The sequence below is a fragment of the Dunckerocampus dactyliophorus genome, chromosome 18, assembly GCF_027744805.1.
Source record: "Dunckerocampus dactyliophorus isolate RoL2022-P2 chromosome 18, RoL_Ddac_1.1, whole genome shotgun sequence".
NCBI classification, from domain to species: Eukaryota; Metazoa; Chordata; class Actinopteri; order Syngnathiformes; family Syngnathidae; genus Dunckerocampus; species Dunckerocampus dactyliophorus.
In genome coordinates, this window is record NC_072836.1 from 14,460,735 (window position 1) to 14,485,351 (window position 24,617).

The following is a 24,617-nucleotide window of genomic DNA, read 5'->3' on the forward strand; positions in this document are numbered from 1 at the left end:
CAGCACTGACTGCACTTCCTGTTATGTCTGTAAGCATCAGCATGACATACTGTATATGAAGCCATTCTTTGACTATTTAGCATTAGATGGCGGACATTTTCCTTCTCTTCCCTAACCGACCAAGAGAGGACTTCACCATCACATGAGCAGCAGCGTGCATTAGAAAACATTGGCAACATGCCTCTAAGTTATAAATATGACCGTCTTTATAGAAATTCCAAACCGAGGCCAATAAATTGTGCCTTGAATGAGAGATTTAGGACAAAGTGTCCCAGACTATTATTATTGCCGTGATGTCCTCTCTTGTTTCTTTTTTTGTCCTTTTCACTGTGACTGTATGCAGCCCTGATTTTGTAAGACATCACATGAGGCTCTGTGCATGCAGAAGGCTGTTTCCTGTTGGCGAAGCACTAAGAACTTTTTGGTACAGCTCGAAGTTGAATGTAAAAGCTGAAAGAGATGAGGGGTCTCAAAGGCCCCCTGGTGAGTGTTTGATGATGTATTTGATACCGTGGTGCTGCTTGTGGGTTTATCATGGGCACAGTTGTTTTGTCTGCTTTGTTTTCCAGTGACAAATCAGTGTGGCACAATCAAAGAATGGCTTCTTAAAGCTATTTGTGTCTGTGGCTCTGTGCTATATATTTTCAGCATTATAAAAACCATTTGATATCAGTTTGAATACTGTGTCGTTGTCTTTTGCGTCACACATCGGTTAGGAGTGTTGCACACAAGCTTAAAAAAAACGACAACTTTTTATGGCTTTGATATACTGTACATGGTGTCCCTAAAGTGTGGACACGTAGGCAAAAAAGCATGTTATGCAAATGAAGTATGGTGATATATGTACTTGTGTATATATATAATTATAATATACAGTATAATACTGTATGTTTAAATTTATTTTATTATTATTTTATCAATGTATTTATTTACGTCCTCCCTGAGCTACAACCCTATTGTGGTGGAGGAGTGTGCGTGTCCCAGTGATTCTAGTAGCTAAGTTGTCGGGGTCTTTTATGCCCCTGGTAGGATCACCCATGGCAAACAGGTGCTAGATGAGGTACCAGGCAAAGAGTGGCTCAACAGACCAGACCCCTATGAAGAAACAAATCATTGGACCGAGTTTTCCCTCGCCTGGACGTAAGTCACCGGGGCCCCACCTCTCGAACCAGGCCTTGAGGTGGGGCACAATGGTTAGCGTCTGACGAACAGACAGCCCAAAGAGACAGCATGGGTCCCCCTTCCAATGAGCTCATCACTCATGGGAGGGGCCAAGGGGGTGTGCAGAAGCTCTGGATTGTCACCTCTGTGGCGGGGAAGGAGCCTGAGCTGGTGCGTGAGGTGGAGAAGTTCCGGCTAGATATAGTCACACTCACCTCAATGCACAGCAAGGACTCTGGAACCAGTCCTCCTGAGAGGGGCTGGACTTTATTCCACTCGAGCGTTGTCGGCAGTGAGAGGCGACGGGTAGGGGGTAGCAATTCTATTTGCACCGTGGCCTGTATGTTGGATTTTAACCCGGTGGTTTCCCTCTGCTTTCGGGTGGGGTGAGACTGACTGTTGTTTGCGCTTATGCGCCAAACACCAGTTCAGAATACCCGCCTTTTTTGGAGTCGTCCAGTACTGGAGAGTGCTGAGAGACTTCAACGCTCACGCTGGCAGCGACAGTGAGACCTGGAGAGGCGTGATTGGGATGAACGGCCCCCACGATCTGAAACCGAGCGGTACTTTGTTGTTGGACTTCTGTGCTCGTCACAGATTGTCCCTAACGAACACCATGTTCAAGCATAAGGGTGTCCACGTGCACTTGGCACCAGGACAACCTGGGCCACAGTTCGTGCTTGACTTTGTGGTTGTATCATCAGACTTGCGGCTATAAGAAGTTTTGGTGAAGAGAGGGGCAGGGCTGTCAACCGATCACCACCTGGTGGAGAGTTGGCTCCAATGGTGGGGGAGGATGCCTGTCAGGCCTGGCAGGCCCAAATGCATTGTGATGGTCTGCTGGGAACGTCTGGCAGAGTCCCCTGTCCCGGGAGAGCTTCAACCATGTTCCGAGGGAGGCAGTGAACATTGAGTACAATTGAGCCATGTTCCGTGCATCCATTGTCGAGTTGGCTGATCAGAGCTGTGGCCGCAAGGTGGTCGATGCCTGTCGGGGCAGTAATCTCATAACCCGTTGGTGGACACCAGTGGTAAGGGATGCTGTCAAGCTGAAGAAGGAGTCCTATTGGGCCTTTTTGGCTCATGGGACTCCGGAGTCAGCTGACAGGTACCGGCAGTCCAAGCGGTCTGCGGCTCTGGCAGTCGCTGAGGCAAAAACGCTGAGGAGTTCGGAGAAGCCATGGAGAAAGACTTCCGGACGGCTTCAAAGAGATTCTGGACCACCATCCGCAAACTCAGGAGGCGCACAATCAACAATAAAACCTTGTTGGAGGTTTTTGGAGGTGTTTTAATAGCGGTCTTTGTAGGTGTGCAGTAATGAGCTGTCTCGTTTTATATGTTTTTAAATCTTTAGAACGCACAGAAAAATCTCACATATGGATAGTGGATGATGGGCAAAATTTTTTTTAAAAGTGAAGTTTTCCTTTTAAGTACACCTTGTTGCACAGCATTAGTAGGGTATGTTCCTCTCCAATGCAAATTACTCAAACATGGTTGTAAAAATTTTAAATATACGGTACAACCACATATCCGGTCGAATAAACAAGTAAAATTATTTATTTAATTGTTCACTGTAATTACTATCATCATCAAACAAAGACCACTGAAGTAGGTGATGAGGTGTTGCCATGGGAATAACAGACATGGTGAGCATAATGGTAAGCAGCTTAGACTAGGTTTCAATACATTCTGCACAGCACTGGATTTCCTGCGGTGCAGATTTGCTACATTTGGAAGATGAATGTAAGAAGCAACATTGATCCAGCTGATTAGTGGTTTGTTGTAGGGGTGATGATGTAACAGTGGGCAGTTTTAGTCTCCACCAATAAAGAATCTTGCACCAGCACACACCCACACACCCGCCCATCCCGGAAACGCTCCAAAAGCAGTCAGAGGCACAGCTGTTACAGAGCTGACTTACTGCAGATTGCCACTGATTATGTGTGTGTTTGTGCATGTGTGTGACTTTGTGCTCATATATTTATAGCGTTGTTAAATTTCAACACAAGGGGCCTACCAAAGTATGGTGGGGGGGGGGGTAAATTAGAAACAATGAAATGTATGAGCCACATCTGTGATGACATTTTTATTACGCCCTCTTTATTCTTGTATTGGTTTTAAATCTGAATATTAACAAAGATTAACTTTTTTTTTTTACACATATACTGTAGGGCAGATAAGAATGTTATTTTAGTATGTTATTATTATATTATGAAGTATGTCGCAAAGTATTTCTATTTCCATTATTGTGCACTAGAAAAACTGGACGAATCAAAAGTAAACTATAGTGTTCAAATTTAGAGGTTTCAGCTGTCGCATCACTATCTGGTGCCCGTTGCACAAAACTAGGGTAAGGGATTAAGCCGGGATATCTCGGTTATCCTGGCTCAATTTATCCATGATCCAGTTGCACAAAAGTGGGATAGTGGAAAATGGGATATGTTCTGACATAAGTTACCATGGAGATTTATTCTGCAGAGTTAGCCTGCTCCAGACCAGGTTAAGATCCAGGATGTGTTTAATCTCATCCCTTATCTCAGCCAGTAGTCGCCATAAATGGAAACCAATAATTACACCACTTCCCACTACACATTATTTGTCAATTATTGTTGATAAATGATTTTAGATGATGTTGCAATCATTAGATCATTGATTAGATCATTTACAGTCTCCCACATCCTAGATAGAAAATACACATCCCGTATCAATACAGTCTGATGGAGTTACATTTACACAATTTCACTCACATTTGCAGTCAATTTCACCTACAATTGAAACGGATCATAATCACAGTGCTACTACGTTTTCGGAGATGTTAATTGTGTTGGTTACTTTACCCAGGAGGCTTAGCGCTCGAGGGGAAACCGGACGTTTACAAGCTGTTGAAGCTGCGAGCGAGTAATGGTGATGTGCTAATTAAAGAGTTTGTAGATATTACCGTACGCTGCTGTTCCTGATTTGTTAAACAAGCAACAAATATTAGTTGACTATTAACTATTTGGATTTGAATTATGATGGTTTCAGTGCAGCCGTGTGTATTTGTGCACTACTTACGCACAAAGTATTGCAAATCGTCTATGTAATACCTTGCCACGCTTTCTCACTTTGTGTTGTGACTGTGGCGGGTGCCGCCTTTCTTTTTTCTTTGCTGTTTCGCGTCCTCGTAAGCCACTATGACGATTCCCGCTTCCGTTGGGGGGAAAGTACGCTGCTCTCCTTGCCATGGTGAATCGGTGACTGTGATCAACAGCGGGGTCTATGTAAGGAAGATGCGTACATGCACAGTTCTGGGATTGGGATTGGGACACCTAGCTCATCCTGGTTTGGGTTTTGTGCAAACAATTACCGGTAAGCTTAGATGCTCTTGTTTCGGGTTGGTTGAGCTCAGCTTAGTCATTCACGTCTCAATCCTTCTTTGGTGCAACGGGCCCCTGGTATATTACTGTCCAACACAGGGCTCAGTACCGGCCTTGTTTGAAACATCTGGGAAATAAAAATACATTTAAAACAACTACAGTGTAAATAAATAAATAATTCATTACAAAAAAAAGCTTTGTGCACATAAAATAATTATCAATTCGAAGTGCTCTCTTTTGGGCTCATAATAAATAAGTGTTTATAAATACAAATCTAAATAATATTGTTCTTTTTCCATTTTAACATGGCTAGTTAGCTCAGTAGCATGCTATGTGTCAAGCTGCGGCCGTCGATCTCTTGTGTCCCTGCTCGGGTTGGGCGTCGATGGGAACCGGGACTAACATTCCAATTCTCCCAGGATCGTTCGAATGTTTTTAATTTCGATTCCTAGTTTTGACGCCCACTTCACCGACCGGAAGAAATAGCGAGCACAAGTGAAGGAGCGGCTAAAAAGTTTAATAAAAAAAAAGAGCGGTCAGCCAGTGCAACATTCGCAGCTCAATGGTGTCATGCAAAGGAGGGTGCACGATCTGCATAATTAATGTTCACACATTCATGGTGTAGAAATAACAAAGTACCTCGTCTTTGATGGGCTATGTCCGACTTCCTTTAAAGGGATAGTTTGGATTTTTTGACATGAAGTTGTATGACATCCCCATCAGCACTGTAGTCCATTAACAGCGATTTACCCCCCACTTGGTCTCCTAAGTCCAGTTCTGGTCAGATTTCTGTGATGAAGAACGTAGTTCCACTTAGTTGCTGGGGACATTTAAGTAAAGACTTTAAAGACAATTAAAAACAATATGCGTTCAAAAGGTTAAAAGATATAATATAGCTAATAGTTTGATGGTCACCATTAAGTTAAAAATTTTTAAACTCTCCGTCTGGAATTACAGCAATTGATTTTCGACATAACTTTTTCGAAACCCCATTTTGAGTCTTTGCGTCCACCTTTTAAGTGAAACAGATTTTGCTAAGCCAATATTCATCTGAAATGTGGTATCAGTTGGGGAAAAATGTAGGAACATGCTCACTAAAAATTTTTGTTTGTGTTCAAACTAACTTGAAAAGTTCTGAAGATTTTATTAAATTTGGGGGGTGATCCGGATCACCGTCTGGATCCAGGAATTTTTTAAAGAATTCTTTAACATTGCGACCATTTTCGGCATTTGTGCTTACACCTCCACAAAAAATGGTCAGAGCACTTGGGAAAAAAAATACAGGACAAGTTTCCAACAAGTTCTACAAAATATCAAAGACTAATCCAGATAATGGAATGATTCCGGATACTGTGATCCAGGATATAAAAAAATAGGGGACCTTTGGAATTTTCATCATAGGAGAACAACAAATGAAGCTATAAACATGCAGCAACCACCATTACATATTGCCAAGACACTGCGGAATCTGGAGTGTGCCAACGGATTTGGTGTATCTTCAAAAGCTATGGAGCTAGATCCAGAAAAAAAAATGCCGTGACGGAAAATGCGATTTTTGTGAATAGCTACTGAACTGATATTGATATCATTATGAATACAACTGCTAATGGCATGTTTTCATGGTCAACAAATGTAAATATGTACATGAAATAAATGTAGGACTAATATTTATAGAGTAAATCACAATATGGGGAAACTGTGGCGCTTGGCGGAGGTCTGCGCTCTCAGAGTGCTTTTCTAGTTTGTTATGCTACTGCTGTGCCTTCCAAATATGACACTTTTTCCCCGGTTTTCCGCTTCCATTTCCGCGAAAGCCCGCTTCTTCATCCTTGTCGCCTTCCCACCAGCCGTGATTCCAATACATTCAAGGCTCTTTAAACATGGACGCCGCATTCATGAGTCACTTTGCATTGACCCTCTATTGCGAAGTGGAGGCGTGGAAAGGGCGTAACTCGAGGCAGAGTTGCGTACGCATGCGTCTGCTCAGGGTGGAATCTAGGAACCACAAATTGAGTGAACGAGCGCGTACGCCACTTTTTATAAGTCTCAATATTTTTTGTCCGTACGCACATTTTGGGTTTCTGCCGTACGCAGAATTTTAGTCAGATTTCCACGCACATTTTTACAGATGAGGCCCCAGGTCTGTCCAGTCTTACACTTTTGGAGACATGACAGATCATATCGCTCTTAATTTCTTTATAGTAAATGTGTCTACAAGATAAGATTGAATGACTCTTTGAGATATTGTGTGTGCTGGGTTCACATTTCACTCCACTCGCATTCACCTGACTCAGCCAGATAAGCACAGCCACAAGAACACATGGATGCCCCATCCCCCCCATGCGTCCATTCATGCAGACCGCTGTTATGTAAGAGCGTTAGCCTGCTCTCTTCACAGACATGTCCTTGTGTCAACTCCATGCGTCACGGCGGCATACAAACACACTGCATGAAATGAGAAAACAAAAGATTGGACACAGAAAGTACAGAGGGGAAAGAAAACCAGGGAAGGAAGGGAAGCCGAATCACGGAGCTCGAGATCTAAACCCTTTGGAATGCACACACACACACACACATGCACACACACGCAATCCCTGCAGGGACTAACATTAATTTCCTCGAGACCTCTGAGTCCCCTTATCAAACCTGTGCAACCTGCCGACCCAAACTTAACTTTAAAAGTAGTGGTGGGTGATTGATCCAAATACAGATAGTATTGATATCAAGGGCATTCCTGTCAATGTTTGCATTAGAAAATATGGGAACATTTCAGCACAATAAGGTAACTTAAGCCCCCCAAAACCCGACTGCTCACTCTACCACTGTCCATGCAAATTGCTGTGTCTCAAGCTTGGATACCGTCCCCACTGTAAGATATGAGAAACTACTGTATTTAATGGGAGGGCGATGAAACAGAAGGGCAAAGTCTAATATTCTTCTGGGAAAACCAGGACGGTTGACAGGTATGACCAATCAGTACTGGAGCAATACAAGCGTGATAAGATCAATATTTTTCATCCATCTTCTACCGCTTATCCGAGGTTGGGTCGTGGGGTAGCAGTCTAAGCAGGGAAGCCCAGACTCCCCTCTGCCCGGCTACTTGGTCCAGCTCCTCCCGGCGGATCCTGAGGCGTTCCCAGGCCAGTTGAGAGACAGTCTCTCCAACGTGTCCTGGGTCTAACCCAGTGCGTCTAAAATAGTGGGGGGGCGGTGAACTGTCGGGGGGGCTGGGGGGGTGAGAGGCAGGGAGTGCTTTCAAATTTATCATAGTCAACATGCAATTTGACTCTTGAATACGCTTGTATGCTTCACTGCTCTCCATTTTGTTGGATTTTCCTGGTTTCAGTTTAGTGCTCAATCTGTACAGGACAGATAGATAAATAGATACGATCAGCTTCTCAATAGTATTTTAAATTGGGGAGGGGGCGTGGAAACATTTCTGTCCCCTGGGGAAGGGCATGACAGAAAATAACTGAGAACCACTGGTCTAACCAGAGGCCTCCTACCGGTCGGACATGCCCTGAACACCTCCCTAGGGAGGCGTCTTGACCAGATGCCGAAGCCACCTCATCTGGCTCCTCTCAATGCGAAGGAGCAGCGGTTCTATTTCCTCTAATAGTCGCTATTTACTTAACTGCAGAGAGTACCAAATGTTGATTTGAAGGAGGGATGTCTTTAATTGTAAATATCGATAGTATCAATACCAGAGTGATTTCATTCATCCATCCATCTTCTATGCCACTTATCCTCACTAGGGTCGCGGGTATGCTGGAGCCTATCCCAGCTGACTTCGGGCGAGGGGGGGTGGGGGGTGTTGGTTGGTTGGTTGGTTTAATTTATTTCGAACACGCATATGTCCGAAAAGGAGTAGGAAGAAGCAGAGCTTATTTAATCCTAACCCCTCTTCGTAGCACATCAATTGCTAATACATGTGTGTACATACAAACACGTGCAAACATATATATACACCTACATCTGCACCTACACAAGTACGCACATTTTTACATAAACAGTATACAGGTACACAAATGATTAAAAAAAAAAGTTGTTTTTTTTTCCCCTTTCTCCATTTTTTCCTCCTTCTCCTTTCCTTTTCCCTTTCTATTTATCCTGTCCTTTCTCTCCTGTTGATATCCACATCGTCTTTAGTGTTGCACTGCTAGTGACGCTGGGTTTGTATACAAGAGTTCCTTTTATTAATTATGTCGAGGTTATTGCTGTGGAAATTTAGTCCTTCTCTGTCTTGTAGGGTGTTTCCTCCATTATGCTTATTATCATAGTAATATAATGTTTAATATGCATCCAGATCACTGATATCTTGGACAACAAGCACTCTTGCGACTCCTGGACTTCCGTTTAGTTTGATGTAGATTTTCCCGTTAGTGCTCCAAGTGTTTTGAATCTTTCCTTGCTTCCTCAGGTCTCGTGCTTTCCTGGCGATGTCGGAATTGCGTTTTGTGAGATGCTCATTCATGTAGATGTTGGTGCCTCTTAGCTTCTTTCCCTGTTTCAGCAGTGCAGCTTTGAATTCCCTGTTGGTGAACTTAATGATGACAGGTGTGGTGTTGTTCCTGCCATGGAGTGGGACGCAAGTGTCAATACTGTTGACATCGACATCCACCTCCTTCGAGTGTAGGAAGTTAGCAATCTGCTGCTTTATTGAAGGAACATCTCTTGACTTGGGTGTGATTTGGAGCCCTGTGAGGACCACATCATTCATTCGTGCCATCTGATCCATCTCGTCAATGAAGTTTTTAATTTGCTCCTTGATATTCCCCTTTGCTTCTTTCTCTTCCTCAAGGGTGGTGCGAAAGTCAGCATTATCCTTCAATAGTGCCTTGATTTCATCCTGTAGAATGTTGATATCATTGCATAATGCTCTATTTTCTTCCCTGGGGTCTTTAGCGTCCTTAAGATCAGTACATGAGGTGGCTTCCATATGGTTTATAGCCTCCTTGAGAACAGTGCGCAAGGCAGCGTTATCTTCCAATAAAGCCCTGATATCATCCTGCAGAACCCTAACATCCTTGCAAAATGCTGTATTTTCTTTACGGTTTATCGCTTCCTGAAGAGCAGAGCGCAAGGCAGCATTGTCATTCAACAGTACCTTAATGTCGCCTTGCAGAGCCTTGATATCTTCCACAGGGTATTTAACCTCCTTAAGAGCAGCACCCAGGTCTGCATTTTCATCTTGCAACTTCTTGACCTCTTTTCTTAGTTTTTTGATATACTTGTTCTGTGCTCTATTTTCTTCATATAGACAACCACTCACAACCACTCACTCGTACATTCATACCTATGGACAATTTCGAGGAAGGGTGCTACAAGGTGATGAAGACAAACAATTTGCAAGTAAACAATGTCCTTCTAAAAACAAATGTTAGACACATCCGTTTGTTGTCTAAGGGGCAGCAGGGTGAATATAATGAAAGTCATGGATTTGAGCCATATACAAACAAACACAAGTGAATAATCAGTGAATAATCCTTGGCTATAATCCTTGTACTGGGTTGTGAGCAGCATTGGAGATTAAACAACATGCAACAGCATTGGGGCAAATTTGGTCTCTAGAGAAAATTCTGAAACTTTTGAACCGAATGAGACAAATTACGCAGCTGGTCACACCTTCAAAAGTGCAGTCCACAATGAATTACACAAGTCCTGTGTAAGTCTTGTGTCAAGTATCCACCTGAACTAATGTAACACAAACTCAGAAATCAGTGCTACAGAAACATGTTAATACTCTGGTATTTGTCTCAACAGAGGTGGACCACTGGCGCCCTCTAGAGGATAATATCAGTACTAACCTGCAAGTTGATGTATAAATACTCGCTAAAATAATGTACGATAGTTAACACATAAGGATCCAGACTTATTTAGGGAAGATGATGGGGTATATACCACAAAGTGGAACACACAGAACACATTTCTTATGTTTTTTTTTTAATATATAATTATTATTATCATAAAATATTACTCGTTAATGTCACAGATGTGCAATGTTAAATACTGTGTATGCTTACATCGGCCTTTCATTGTATAAGCATTCCGTATTTGTAACAATTTTTTGTGTTTCGCACCCTAATGATAAGTCAACTTAAAAACATAATTGAACGTATGCAAAAGAACATATATTAATTCACAATTGACAGTATTTATTAGCATTTTTTGCTATGGTGACGAATGTGTGACGTCAATTTTAAAGCAGTAGTACCGATATTTCCCCAACTTGTTTTATATCAATTCATTGAAGAAATATAGCAAGCACTGTTAAATTGCATTATTTAACACCAATTGAAAGTTTTAAAGTTGTTAAACGGGTTTAAAAGACCCTTTAATGGCAGAAAATTTGGAAATGAGGTAGCTTACCCGACACTGCCATATCCTGGACGTCTGGAACAGCCACACCGTGCGCTGTTGCCAACATTTCAGTAAGAAAAGTAGCTATTGGCTGTCGCGGAAGTCTCTAGATGACGCTGTCTAATTTGCATATCATTTGCATATGATGTGGTAGGAAAAAAGTATTCTTGGTTTGTTCGTTTAAAACAGGCTATCATTTCATCAAAAATAAAATAACTTTAATATTTAATCTCAGCCAGCGCCTTCCAAAGTTGTCCCATTACACATTGGCTATTGAGAACTTTTTAAAAATTAGCACAATTGAACAGCGAATGAGAGATTATGCTGTGTTTATTCTATGGCTCACATTAACATGACTCTGTGTGGTTCGTGAGTAGCACTCTTCTGGTGAATATATGTAATAGCAACTGAGCGTCACAATAAATATAGGCAATACAGTAGGCTTATCAGAAGTGCAGAGTTGTGTGTTCAGTGAGTGCTTTGTGTGGCACCTTAACCTTTAATTTCCACGAGCCGCACTTACTGTAAGTCAACAGTCGAACCCGCTAAGGTCCGCCCCGTTTATGTCCACCAGCTCATCAAGTCCCAGTCCACCGTATTCTTCTTATTACTAAAAAGTGCCTGCTTAAGTCGCCGCCGACATACATAAATTTGAAACATGCGTTGTAGTATTGTTAACTTCATCATTATTGCTACGCAACGTGAAAAAACAGCAACGTAACTACTGTTTGGCTACACAACATTAAAAGATGCAGACAGTGACTTCCTGTTCTGTGCAAAATAAACAGAGTGACACAACGCACAAAAATGCGAAGTAGCAAAATAAATAAAAGCTAGCAGGCACAGCTAGGTATATCAAAAAACTCATCATGGGAGGTGGAAACAGGAATGCGCCTAAAATGGAAAATAAATCCGCAGGAAAAAGTGATAACGGAAATACATAGCGAGGCGCATCGACGTCAGCCAGACAAGGGACATCGACAAAAGCCAATTCCACTGCAGCACAATTAAGTGCCACCTTTTTTTCTCTGCTTCATTTGTTCCAGAACGTCCCCTTAGCAGCCAGCCTCTGGTTTAGTCGGCAGAGCTGTCGAAGGAAGCCGTCATTAGGTCCGATCTCTCTGTTGTGTCGCACCGTGGCCAGAGCGCTGTGGACATCCATGTTCTGGCGAAGCATCAGGTAGGCGATGACTAAGGTGGGCGAGCGGCTGTAGCCTTCCTTGCAATGCACATACACTCTACCTGTGGAAGAAGAGAGACAAAACATAGTCAGGAAAACACTCAAAACAGCGCAAAATAAAGTGTATATATACAACAAAAAGGAAAAGCTCAGTAAGACAATCTGTCATCTTACTGAGCTTTTCCTCAGTAAGTGCTACATTTGTGCTGTTTTGTGCAGTTAAAATGAACGTTTGTGCTGTTTTCGTTTTTGAGTTGTAACAGTTTATTTTATAAGTCGTCTCAAGTTCACCCAGCCCCCCACATGCTCGGAATGAAACCAAAATAGTCTCATTTTTTAGTGCTACGTTAGCACTGTTTTGTGCAGTTAACACAGACGACCGACACAGACAGTTTTTTCAACTGGAAAAAAAAAACGATGGAGGTGCCTTGGGCAGCGGAGCCTTTGTCCCGACAGTCAACGCTTACTGACTTCTTAGGCGACTTCTGTGTCAAGCTAATGTGGCTCACACAGGTACACTATACTTGAGTGCCACATAGTGGTTCAAATGTGAATTACACCTCTCATGACAATCATTTAAAAATTGTCTCAAAAAATGTTGACGATAATATCGATTATCAACGACACTTTGGAGCACAATTATCGACCAGCAAAATTTGTTATCGTGACAAAAAACACTTTTGGGCCTGAAACGTCTCCCATCAATGATGGTTCTGGGAGAAAATCGGGGCCTCATCCACCGCCAGGGTCACCCGAAGCTTTGCCGCATGTGTGGTAAGCACGGGTTTCTGGCAGAATGAGGGTTATGAATTAGTATAAAAGAGTTTAATTTTGCATGTATGTCAGTGTGTAAGCCTTTATTTCGATACCCACATAACCTGTGTCCCATATGTTACTTGCTGTGTTATGAGTGTTTGGTTTGATGTCCTCCTTTTGGTTTGTGTTAAGTGGCAAAATAGACATTTTTATGGGTTTTTCAATTTTGCCATTCACAGGTGGTCCCAGATCTTCATCCCCGCAAAACTGGATTGTACTATCTTGGTTATAGTATTGGATGTAGTCTTAAATACAGTATAAGTTAACAGAAAGACAGATGCTTTTTTGTTTGTATATTGTCATAACTTCATTTATTATTTAAAAATATGGACAATTGTTGGCATAAATAAAGCTGGATTGGATGGATAAAGCTGTTAATGTCATCCTAGCATGTGTTACTTATGATTTAAAAGAAATTATTGTAAAATGTTTATGTTGATAACAATTTATAATATAATTGCAGAATTGTAAAATAACCTGTAGCACAAATGAGCATGTTTTCCCACAAAAAAATGAATAAGACATCTACATATATGTCGGGCCATGAATGCTGAATGACGACTAAGCGTGCGCTGACCTTTTCCGTTTTTGTATGCCCTAGCATTCTCGATGAATTCTGCAGCTTCCTCAAAGTAAATGCTGATGTCGAAGTGATCAGTGTCGCTGGCTGGCAAACCGTGGTAGATGACGTCTGTGCCTGCGTAGAACTCAGCGTTGGTATTCACGTGCATGAGGGAGTTTCCCTCTGCTGCGTTCAGGATGTGTGTGATTTTCAAACGCTTCAGACGCGTCACATTGTTTGCCAAAAACCTGCATTCATTCAGCAAACACAATAAAGGCATATTAATACTGTACAGCCATTATTGTCTGAAAAGCTAGCAACTACATTTGACATATTTAGTGCGAGCACCATTGTTATCTAGCGCTGCTTTAATCCTCTTGGGCATGGAATTCACCAGTGCTGCGCTCCTCCGCCTTCCGCTGAAGAATGCCCTACACTTGTCATTTTGGAGGTGTGTTTGTCGTGTTGGAAAAATTGGCGTGCGGCCCAGTTTGTGCAATGTTTCACAATGTCACAGTGCATATTGGAAGTCAAGTCTCCCTCTGTGAAGCGCAACTCCCCAGTGCCCGGAAGCACTCATGCAGTCTCGACCATGATGCTAACACCACCATGCTTGACTGTAAGCAAGACACTTACTCATCTTGATGCTCACATGTGTTGTCAGCCATTTGTGTAATTTTCAGCACATAGTCCTCTATAATGCGATACAAGCTGTACACTGACTACTCTGTGTTGACGTAAGCGGGTTCTACTGTCTAAGTACTCGCCATTCCCTCATTTTGAAAAGACACATAGCTTATATTAAAAAATACACACACCAGAAGCATTGGGAGCACTTACAAAGCAACGAGATTGGACATTTAGTGCTGTGTTTTTAGTGCAGCATTAAGCATCGGGTGTTCGCATAAAACATTCTGAAGCGTTATTGTACATTACTGTGTAGTGTTAATGTTGGTCGCCTCGAGTTAAGTGCGTAGCCAACTTTGCACAGAGGCACGTCCAAGCGTGGATAAGACGAATAATAATAACTCACGCATTGCCGACGTACACGCGTGGATAAACCTCGTGAAAGTTTTTTGTTGGCCAGCCGTAAAAGCCGCTGTCGTTCGTCAACAAGTCGTTGAGTTGCTGGAGAGTCACCTCGAAAGACGACACGTCTGCAGCTTCGACCTGGTTGTTGTGTTTATCCTTCATACTCGAACATACAATGACACGTTTCCCAAAAGATCTATATAACCAGAGGAAGCGTAGCAGATTTGTGGCAAAAGAGATAGGTGCGTTCCACAAAACAAAACAAAAAAATAGCCGCGTGCTACTGACTGACAGCTGAGATGGCAGCACAAGTCCAGGGGCGGCTCAAACTCTTTTCAGAGAAGGGCAGGGAGGGGGGGTCTACACGGAATGGGCCGGGGGTGTTGAAAAAAAAATCGTCTTTAGTTCCACACTTGGCATTGCTTCCTTCACACCACACTCCAGGAAAAACGTGAATCCAGGTGGAACTTCTTCTCCTGGACACACTGCTGGGTCTCTCTCACTTTAGCTTCTTCTGGGTATCGAACAAATAACACAGTAAATATAATTGTATGATAATGCCAACCATATGCAAGTAAACACACAACAGTATGTGTAAGGTTTAGGGATTTCTGATAGTACAGTATTAGCATCAAAATGAGGTATCGGTTCATATCGATATTGGGTTTTCTGCTGATAAAGATATTGCACGCGAGCTCAGTATGTCAACGGTCTGGATTTATTATTATTATTAACTTACTATTAATAAGTGTCACCCTCAGCGTGTAAATATGCAATTTGCAATTACTACAGCGCTGCGAGGCGAGATTAAGGCGGCATCTTGTAATATTTTGCATCTAATATCACACATCGTGCTGAATAGGGTTGGGAATCAAAAGCCAGTTCTTATTGAGAACCGGTTCCCATTGTTTCAGTTCCATGGAATCGTTTGTCAACTGTTCCCTTGTCGATTCCAGTTTGCACGAATGACGTCACCACGCAAGCTGGGCCTCATCAGGTATTGAGTTCAGAATCACGTTAAGTGCCTTACTTGTCAACAAAGAGGAGGTCAACATAACAGCTTGACTCACAGTGTCATCAAAAGTAGACAACACAGACACAAGGCAACTACTACTACTAGTGGAGGATAACAAATAACAACTGTAAACAATTAACTTCAGCAGGTTTTTACAAAAAGCCTGCCCCAAAGCATGCTGGGAAGCCTGAAGACTCCCTGCAACGGGAGTGATGCTACCAGTTTGAGATCCCCGCTTTAGACTGTGCTGATATGCATAAAGTTTAAACAATTGAAAACATACAGTATATGAGTCAGCAAAACAGAAGAATAATGAGAGCCGGAACAGTTATTTTTGCTTGTGCAAGAGAAAATTTAATTTCATGAAAACCTTTTCTGTCATTTCATTCAAAAATGCATTTAGAAAAGTGTCATTACAGTGCAAATGCTGCAAAAAGCATTAAATAGGGAGACAAAATCGATTTTTTCCATAAAGCCCAGCCTTTCTCAATTGATGGCCAATGTGGATAAACTAGTATAATAGTATGAATAACAGATTGGATTATTAGAAGCAAAAAAATGATTGCTAACTCACTTATCATATTTAATTCCCAAAATATGGGCAGCTGTCCACGCCAGACCTGCTGGATATATTTTAGCAACAATAAGGGTATCCTTCAAAAAATCTTAATAAATTGGTTAATAACATCATAAAGTAATAATATTTTCAGAGTAATTGTTGACGCACCACCTCCATGAAATATTGACATTTATAGCGGCGCAAAAGGAGCGTTATTGTGTGTCATTGTGCAATAATGAATATATTATCATGTAAAACACAGCACAGAGACAAAGCAGAGTTGGAGGAGGAAAGATTGTTCTTCTAACATAATTGCGTTTTTTATGACTGGAGAATAAACCCTGTTTAAACACCTGTTTAAGCAGCATCAATTAAGTTGTATTAGTATTGGATAGAATACAAGAAGTCCTTATTTTGTAAGGATTATTTCCGACTTCATTTAAATGCATTTGTCACACAATTTGTCATATTAGTTAGCATAAGCAATCTAATTCTTGCTGCATTGGGTTAGAAGGATCTACCTATGCTACAGCTGCTTTGCAATACAAGATTTGCTTTAAAACGTTGTCCAGATGGGCACTTCGGTGTTTAGCACAAGTGGGGCTGCAGTTTTGCGGCCCGACACCGGAGGACTTTGAGAAAACTGTCGATTTTATGGGAATCACGGCGAAAGCAGGACAAGAGGAAATGGAATTTGTTCAGTTTGGCCAGCTTGTCCTGGCCGATGTCGTTGCCTCCTCTGTAGGGAAGGGAATAGATGGTCTGAGCCGCTTGGTCCATCTGTGATAGCGGAGGCAGTAAAAAGTGTCATTTGTAATATTTAAAATATTAGCAATTAAATCCATGTTTGTACCAATCGTTGAGCATGCATACCTTGCCAGAGAGTACATTCAGACCGTCTCCCAGGCTCTTGGACTGTTCCTGCAACTCTTGGATCTTGTTTAGTAATTTACTTTGGGCCAGGTGAGGCAGGGTGTAAGCTGAAGAGGACAGGATCCCCAGTGGGTCCACCCAGGCTTGGAGTAGGGAACGAGCCAGCGAGAGCAGGTCTGCATCCTGCAGGAATCAACATAGTCTTTGTTTAACAAATGATACACTCACACGGAGTGGCACGAGATACAAAAAGTCAACGTTCCAAACCAATGAAGAAGGAGGTACAGCCAAGTAAACGTAAAACTCACCATGAGAGGTGAAAAACAGGAACGTGCAAGAAAAGGACAATAATAACAGGAAACAGGAGCAGAATGCATCAAACACACTGATAACTATAGTCCAAGGAAAACTAATGACTAAAGAGAACCCTAATTACAATTCAAAGACAAGTGTGCTCCCGAGCTCCCTCTAACCCAGGGGTGCCCAAAGTGCAGCCTGGGGGCCATTTGCTGCCCACGTTTTTTTCTTTGTTAGGCCACCGCACATTCTAAAAATATAACTATATAACAGGAAAACTTAAAAAAAAAAAAAAAAAGTAAAAATCTGCAATAATTTTACAAGAATAAAGTCAAAATATTAAGAAAAAGAAGTTGTAATCCAAAAAGAAAAAGTTGTAATTTTACAAGAATAATGTTGTAATATTGTGAAGAAAAGTAACATCATTTTAGTAGCATGAAGTTTAACCAATGTTAAAGAAAAAAAAAAGTATTTTTCTGTCGTAATATTATGAGAGTGACCAATGGCAATTGAAGAGAAAAGGGGACGATTCTGGATCCGAATGTAATCTAATATTTACTACAGTCATTTTTAATCCGGCGTCAGACAGTGCTTTGTTTACGGAACAGCTGTCTATGAAGTGGGGAGAGCAGAGAAGCGGGTCTTTAGCTCCCCAGGAAACACAAACTCTCACTCCGGTTTTAGATACGCAGTTCTCACATCCGAAAAAACACCTCTGACCGACTACTGAAGCAGGTTGTTAGAAGTCACTTACAGGTACTTGAAGTGCTTGCTCCTTGTCACTGGGTGTCTGCAGTGAGGATGTGTGGCACACAGAAGGCCGGGGCATGACCATCCGGCCTATAGCAGGGAAATGAGAGTCCTGGCAAGAAAATATATACAGCACGTCCATAGCCAGTTGTACATTGTTTGTTGGCATTTACAGTAAAGGTACACACTAGCTCGTGGGTGAGTGTTGTGCTGAGAGAGTGTAGCTTGTCTGAGTGCTGAGACGCTCGGTCAAGCAGGTCACTGATGGGGACGCCACTGCACACGGTTACGATGTACAACACTACCAAAGAGTAGGTGGACAAGACAGACTTAGGGATCCTGAAATATTTGAAAAAGTAATAATACAAAAAGTAATAAAACTAAACAAATAATAGCAAAATCCAACCTACGTAAATGAAAGTTGTTTTGGCAAAGAAACATGTTTATCTTACCTGTGACGAACATTTTTCTACCATTGCTTGCCCGGTGAGCCATTTTTCTTCTCTGGCCAGCTGTCTGCTCGTCTTTTTCTCCGCTGCCCTTTTCTTTTAAGCCCAATGTGCTTCCATTTTATACTTCCATTGTTTATATTGCTTATGCAGCAGCAGTTAGGACTATGTGCTAATTGTCTGGTACTTGTTGGTATGGTTCATAATGAGAAACATGGTCCCGGAGATGTGAATTAATGCAACATCCGCTGGTTGGTTTTGGAAAGGGCTCCTTCTTCTTAATCACGGAGATGAATATAAACATTCACGTCCCCACAATGTTTACCAATGACATTGTGAAGTACGGCAGCCTCACCTGCCACAATCTGATGGTGAAATTCTTTTGTTTGTTTTTTGGTTTTGTTTCAAATGAAAGAGTAAAGTGACATGACAGAAATTGACAACATAAAGGTATAGCATTAGCTGTAATAATGCTACCTACTACGGGTGTCACGAGACACGAGACGATTCAGAGATTGGGTGTCCGAGACTTTTAAGAGATTTTAACTTTACTTTTAACAAAAGTACAATGAAAAAATATATGACAAATTGCAGTCTACTAAAATAATTTGTACCACGTTATTCTCTTGTGCACGCTGTGTGTATGCTGGAGGCCCCGCCTCCACCCACCGGGGCAAAGATACTGCATAACTGACAAAAGGGCTCACTCTGTTCTTCCTGCTGTTGTTTGTAATAAACGCGCCAAGGTGCTGAAACCAATGCACAGAGTGAATCCTCTTCCTGCTTGTTTGGAGGCGGGAGACGAGCAAAACAGACACGCGTGCACATGGAAATATATTGAGGCCGGCAAAATAGTCCACTTCATTTTCATTTATTGTGTGATTCAGTCATGTATTTATTAATTGTTCCAGTCCTAGTGCTCACAAGACAGTTATTTTCAGAACGAGAAATCTTGTCATGTTTTAATCTTGTGAGATCTTGTGACACGAGATCTTGTGACACCCCAATATACAATATAAATCAATCAATAAATCAGAGTGAACCATCTTGTCGCCTGTTTGGAGGCCGGTGGCAAGGAAAACAGACACGCATGCCTATGGGAATATATTGAGGCCAAAATTGTCGAGTTCATTTTCATTTATTGTGTGATTAATTAATTAATGTATTAATGTCCCAGGCCTAGTGCCCACGAGACATACTGATACTTTTAACTCAACTAAAACTTAAAAATTATAAATCTATAATTATATTATATTATATTATATTATATTATATTATATTATATTATATTATATTAGATTATATTATATTAGATTAGATTAGATTATATTTTAATAGAAATATTAAACAAAACACAGGAATACAGGGAAAAATGTAAAAATAGAGCAAACAGGCACAATTTAGAGAGATAACTGCCTTTAAATATATATATATATTTTAAATTAAGCCTTTTTTACATAATAAAAAAATGTGGGGAAAAAAATCATTCAAGATTTACCCCAAGACTCCAAAAATCAAAAGATTTTTCAGTATGTGGCCCTCGATGGGAAACGTTTGGACTGTAGTTCTATAGTTTTAACTGTTAATGAGAAGAAGAGAATTATTCCTCTGTACCTTGGATTATGCTTCTATGCATTTGGCTTACTAACTGCCTTCGTCACCAGTGAACAAGGGCAATTAAAGCGCAGGGGAGGGTTATCTAATCTAATACAGTGGTACCTCGGTTAACGTCCGCCCCGGTTAGAGTGTTTTTTGGTTAACATCCATCAGTTTTGCTCAAATTTTCCCCTGGTCTTGTGTTCGCCCGCTTGTTTAGCATCCAAAATACCGTCCGGTTTGTTTACGCCGCCATCTTGGATTGCACCCCAAGACGAAATCTCGCTTTACTTGCAGCCGGGCTGAGAATCAGCACCTCCAAGTCTGAGTCCATGGTTCTCACTTGGAAAAGGGTGGCGTTCCATCTCAGAGTCGGGGATGAGATCCTGCCCCAAGTGGAGGAGTATAAATACCTCGGATTTTTGTTCACGAGTGAGGGAAGGATAGAACGCGAGATTGACAGGCGAACTGGTGTGGACTCTGCATCGGTCCGTTGTGGTGAAGAGAGAGCTGAGCCGAAAAGCAAAGCTCTCAATTTACCGGTCGATCTACGTTCCTACCCTCGGCTATGGTCATGAGCTTTGGGTAGCGACTAAAAGGAGAAGATCGCGGGTATAAGCGGCTGAAATCCGTTTTTTCCGTAGGGTGGCTGGACTCTCCCTTGGAGATAAAGTGAGAAGAACTGTCAGAAAATCGGAGTAGAACCGCTGCTCCTCCTTAGTGAAAGGAGCCAGATGAGGTGGCTTGGGCATCTGGTCAGGATGCTTCCCGGACATCTCCCTGGGGAGGTGTTCAGGGCACCTCCGACCGGTAGAAGGCCTTGGTGAAGACCCAGTACACACTGGAGAGACTGTCTCTCAACTGGCTTGGGAACGCCTCGGGATCCACCGGGAGGAGCTGGATGAAATGGCCGGGGAGAGGGAAGTCCGGGTTGCCCCCGCGACCTGACCTCGGATAAGCGGTAGAAGATGGATGGATGAAAAAATGTCCGCAATTTCCGCTTGTCGTTAACGGGTGACGGGGGGTCCCACAAGTATTACAACACAATTCATGTTAATCTCTTTTAACGGCATAACTTTAATTATATCTTGAATTATATTGTTATTTCTCAAAGGAAGCACAATGAAATACGATTCTGACCATGTTGCAAACCAAGACCTGCAAGAAAGCAAGAAACTCTTTCGGACCTTCCTCGTGGACAAAGCTCAGGTGCCATGACGTTCCCCGTGTACTGTTTATTACCCCTGACCCTTTTCTTTCCACTTTGTCATACTGTCAGGCTTAAGCCACCATATATGTACGTACCTTACATGTGCCAGCATGCTGCATGTCTCTCATGTGTGTCCTGCACTTTGACTTTCAGGTGTCCTCTGATGTTATCAGCCAAATCACTAACTGACTGCCACATGCAAATTTCCATTTGTTTATAGGACGTCCCCCTCTTGTCTGTCAGTTCTCCCTCAAAGGCTTTGTAAATGCAAACACAGACACACCACACTCAGTACAGAAACCTTGCCTTGGAAGGTGATTCCTGCACACACGGTGACACACTTTTTGGGCTGTCCAACTCAGGACCAAGACACTTCACAGCAGCTTATAATACCGCATGCCTTATAAGCTCACCCCAACACGCGCATAGCATTTATTCATTCAGGGGCTTTGCTTCGTCATGTAAAGCCGAGAAAGTTAATTGAATGGTATTTGATGCTGATTTAATTTAAGCTGCACACGTTTTCTAATGGAGTATGAATGAGCTTTTGCTATTTCAGGAAACAACACCGAGGCCCTGAAGGCAACGTGATGAATAAAGATGAAAGAAAAGCAAGATTTTACCTTGGTTATTTTCCATTTGCAACTTGGTCTGTGGCAGGGGTGTCCAAAGAAGAGCCGGGTGGGTCGATGCTCATACTGTAGTATCATATTGATACCACCATGATGAGAGTGATATGTTTTTTAGTTATCTTTCATGTTTATTTTGACAAATAATTGTTTATTTGTTCAAATATGTTTAAATATTGTTACATTGTTTAAAAGCTCAGGAAATAAGTTTTTGAACACAGGGCGCAAAAAATTCCAAAAGATTCCATAGTTTTGTTTGCTTATTTTGCACTATTGACTTGATTTTGCTGAAACAATTGTTTGTAATCAAAGGGAATTATTGTATTATTTTGTTACATTGTCTTATATTATTGTATTCTATGAGTGTTACTTGTTTTTTAATCCGGATTATAAAACATGATCAACAAATTAAAGGCAAAATGGTCTTGAAAAATGTCAATGTAAGGTTTCCAAACTTTTTCCACCGAGCGCTACATATTAAAAAACAAAAGGATGCAAATGCTAAGAAGTTATATAAAGTATATTTACAGTTTCTACAAGGAAAAAAAGGCATCTCAGCTTTGTGATATAAGTGAAAAAGTGCATTATCAGTGTCAACTTCAGTATTTGCTTTTATTTTCCTATTTTTGCTGTTAGGTTTTTATTTAGTTTTCTAAATATTTAATAACTTTCCTGTTAAATAATCTTCCTAAACTTTCGTGTCATAATATTATGATTTTATTCCCATAATAGTTTCACTTAATTCCCGTAATATTATAACTTTTTCCACAACCCATTTTTCCCAAAAATTACAACTTTTTATTTTATTCTGTTTAAATTTGGGAGTTTTCTCCTTAGAATACGACTTTTTCTTCTTGTAATATTTTGACTTTATTCTTGTAAAAGCTGTTGTTTTTCCATTTCTGTTGTTGTCTATTGCTCTTTTATTTCTACTTTCTTCTCTTCTCGTAATTTTGACTTTATTCCCATAATATTCCGACCTTAATTCCGTAACATTCTAACTGATTCTGCAACCCAGTTTTCCAAAAATGACAACTTTATTTGTTGTTTTCTTTGCTTCTCATATTACTTTTTTTTTTAAATGTTGTTTTTTTTTTTATATTTCAACTTTATGCTACTAAATTGACATTGTTTTTCCCCAGTCCATATTTTTTGTCATTTTATGTCACCATACAAACCATGCAAAAGCGGCAGTTCGCCGAACAGAAGGAAAGCCTTCACCATGGAAGTAAAAATGAGCGTCATAAAAAACTCAGAGAGAGGACACACGCCCACCAATATTGGCTGCTCAACTGTCACGACCATCATTATTCAACTCACTCAATACCAAGACGTATTTATACTTTTTATAAACCTGAAGACCCAATTCCAAAGCGCGAGAGGCAAAAAGAGGTGATGCCGCAGCTGCACACTAATAGATGCCATTTTTAGAGCAGTTTTAAGCCATAAAAACGGCCAAAAGGTGGCACTGACATGGATCTGACACTGACATGGATCATTAACATATAAAAACACACTCGACAGCAAGGAGGAAGTGGAAGTGCATGTTGGAGAGTAGCGTGCGGAAGGTTATATGCATTGTAGGGAATTTTTAACACATGTACATGCCCACACACGCATGCACACACACGGTTTTGTTCCAAATGGGAACATTTGAAGTAGTTCATGGTGTTATATTTGTGAATGCATTGCTATTTTGATGTAAAACAACCCTTTTTTTTGTGTTGTTTATGATGTAGTTTTCATATTTGAGCTGTTGTTGTTAGGTTAAGTTAGGCTTGAAATTTATGTTTTCACAAAAAGCTGTTTTTCTCCCTTTTCTAGTCAGGAACTGATATTTTCCTGAAACTTACCTATGTTCTACTGCACATTTGATAAGAGCACGACATGGATCATTAACATATAAAAACACACTCTACAGCAAGGAGGAAGTGGAAGTGCATGTTGGAGAGTAGCGTGCGGAAGGTTATATGCATTGTAGGGAATTTTTAACACATGCACATGCACACACACGCATGCACACACACGGTTTTGTTCCAAATGGGAACATTTGAAGTAGTTCATGGTGTTATATTTGTGAATGCATTGCTATTTTGATGTAAAACAACCATTTTTTTGTGTTGTTTATGATGTAGTTTACATATTTGAGCTGTCACAAAAGCAAAAAAAAAAGTGGAAGTTAGGCTTGAAATTGTTTTTCTCCCTTTTCTACAGTAGTCAGGAACTGATATTTTCCTGAAACTTACCTATGTTCTACCGCTGATTACTAAAGAACGGAAAAAGGTAGAAACAAATGTTTTTTTTTCTGATGAAAGACAAGAGTCTAATCTTTCTTTTGCTAGGTTCCATGTTCATATAGCCATAGAACACATACTCTGTGTGCCTTGAAAAATCTGTCAAAATCGTCTAAAATGGTACTGAAGGGGCTGTCTTTTGAAAAAAGGCTGGGATTGAATGAGTTAAGGATAAAGATCATTGAGCGCCAGAGGGGTCATGGAGTCTGTGCGCTGTTACAAAGAGACCCGGGAGGAGAAGACGAGGTTATCCTTCCAGGATAGAGGATAGCCTGGGGCAATATCATATAAGAAGGTAGAAAAGGTCGTTTTGTCCGGATGTTTCTTAATGTTTATGACCTCGGGGAGGTCTTAGAGATTGTTCACACAAGGACAAACATGACCATAGAGTCTAACTCTATGTTGAATAAATGAACGTCAGGTATTCTATACTTTCAAAAAGTGAAATGACTGCAAATGTTCCCAACTCCCGTTCTGT

At 41.2% G+C, this 24,617-nt stretch overlaps 2 protein-coding genes across 2 annotated transcripts; both read right to left on the minus strand.

The window, feature by feature from the left end:
* Window positions 1-4,032: 4,032 nt before the first annotated feature.
* Window positions 4,033-14,779, minus strand: LOC129171000 (dual specificity protein phosphatase 3-like). Its single transcript, XM_054759255.1, has 6 exons — window positions 14,469-14,779; window positions 13,451-13,683; window positions 10,887-12,119; window positions 5,157-5,306; window positions 4,508-4,644; window positions 4,033-4,417 (listed from the first exon to the last, which is right to left on the minus strand). The coding sequence occupies exons 1-3, from the start codon at window positions 14,627-14,629 to the stop codon at window positions 11,911-11,913; spliced, it is 603 nt and encodes a 200-aa protein (XP_054615230.1). The 5' UTR covers window positions 14,630-14,779; the 3' UTR covers window positions 4,033-4,417; window positions 4,508-4,644; window positions 5,157-5,306; window positions 10,887-11,910.
* Window positions 14,780-15,906: 1,127 nt separating this feature from the next.
* On the minus strand, window positions 15,907-18,491 carry prl (prolactin). Its single transcript, XM_054760597.1, has 5 exons — window positions 18,414-18,491; window positions 18,150-18,262; window positions 17,966-18,073; window positions 16,915-17,097; window positions 15,907-16,821 (listed from the first exon to the last, which is right to left on the minus strand). Exons 1-5 carry the CDS (start codon window positions 18,454-18,456, stop codon window positions 16,630-16,632), a joined length of 639 nt encoding a protein of 212 aa, XP_054616572.1. The 5' UTR covers window positions 18,457-18,491; the 3' UTR covers window positions 15,907-16,629.
* Between the last annotated feature and the right edge of the window lie 6,126 nt (window positions 18,492-24,617).

What these genes read in the sequence shown, in the direction of transcription:
- LOC129171000 (XM_054759255.1), bottom strand. Translation starts at nt 14,629, where the DNA reads ATGAAGGATAAACACAACAACCAGGTCGAAGCTGCAGACGTGTCGTCT. An exon ending in CGCGTGTACGTCGGCAATGC is followed by an intron (nt 13,684 to 14,468) that starts GTGAGTTATTAT and finishes GAATGAATGCAG; the next exon opens with GTTTTTGGCAAACAATGTGA. An exon ending in GGCATACAAAAACGGAAAAG is followed by an intron (nt 12,120 to 13,450) that starts GTCAGCGCACGC and finishes CTTCTTCCACAG; the next exon opens with GTAGAGTGTATGTGCATTGC.
- prl (XM_054760597.1), bottom strand. Translation starts at nt 18,456, where the DNA reads ATGGCTCACCGGGCAAGCAATGGTAGAAAAATGTTCGTCACAG. An exon ending in CAACACTCACCCACGAGCTA is followed by an intron (nt 18,074 to 18,149) that starts GTGTGTACCTTT and finishes TTTTCTTGCCAG; the next exon opens with GACTCTCATTTCCCTGCTAT. An exon ending in TGAATGTACTCTCTGGCAAG is followed by an intron (nt 16,822 to 16,914) that starts GTATGCATGCTC and finishes CCGCTATCACAG; the next exon opens with ATGGACCAAGCGGCTCAGAC.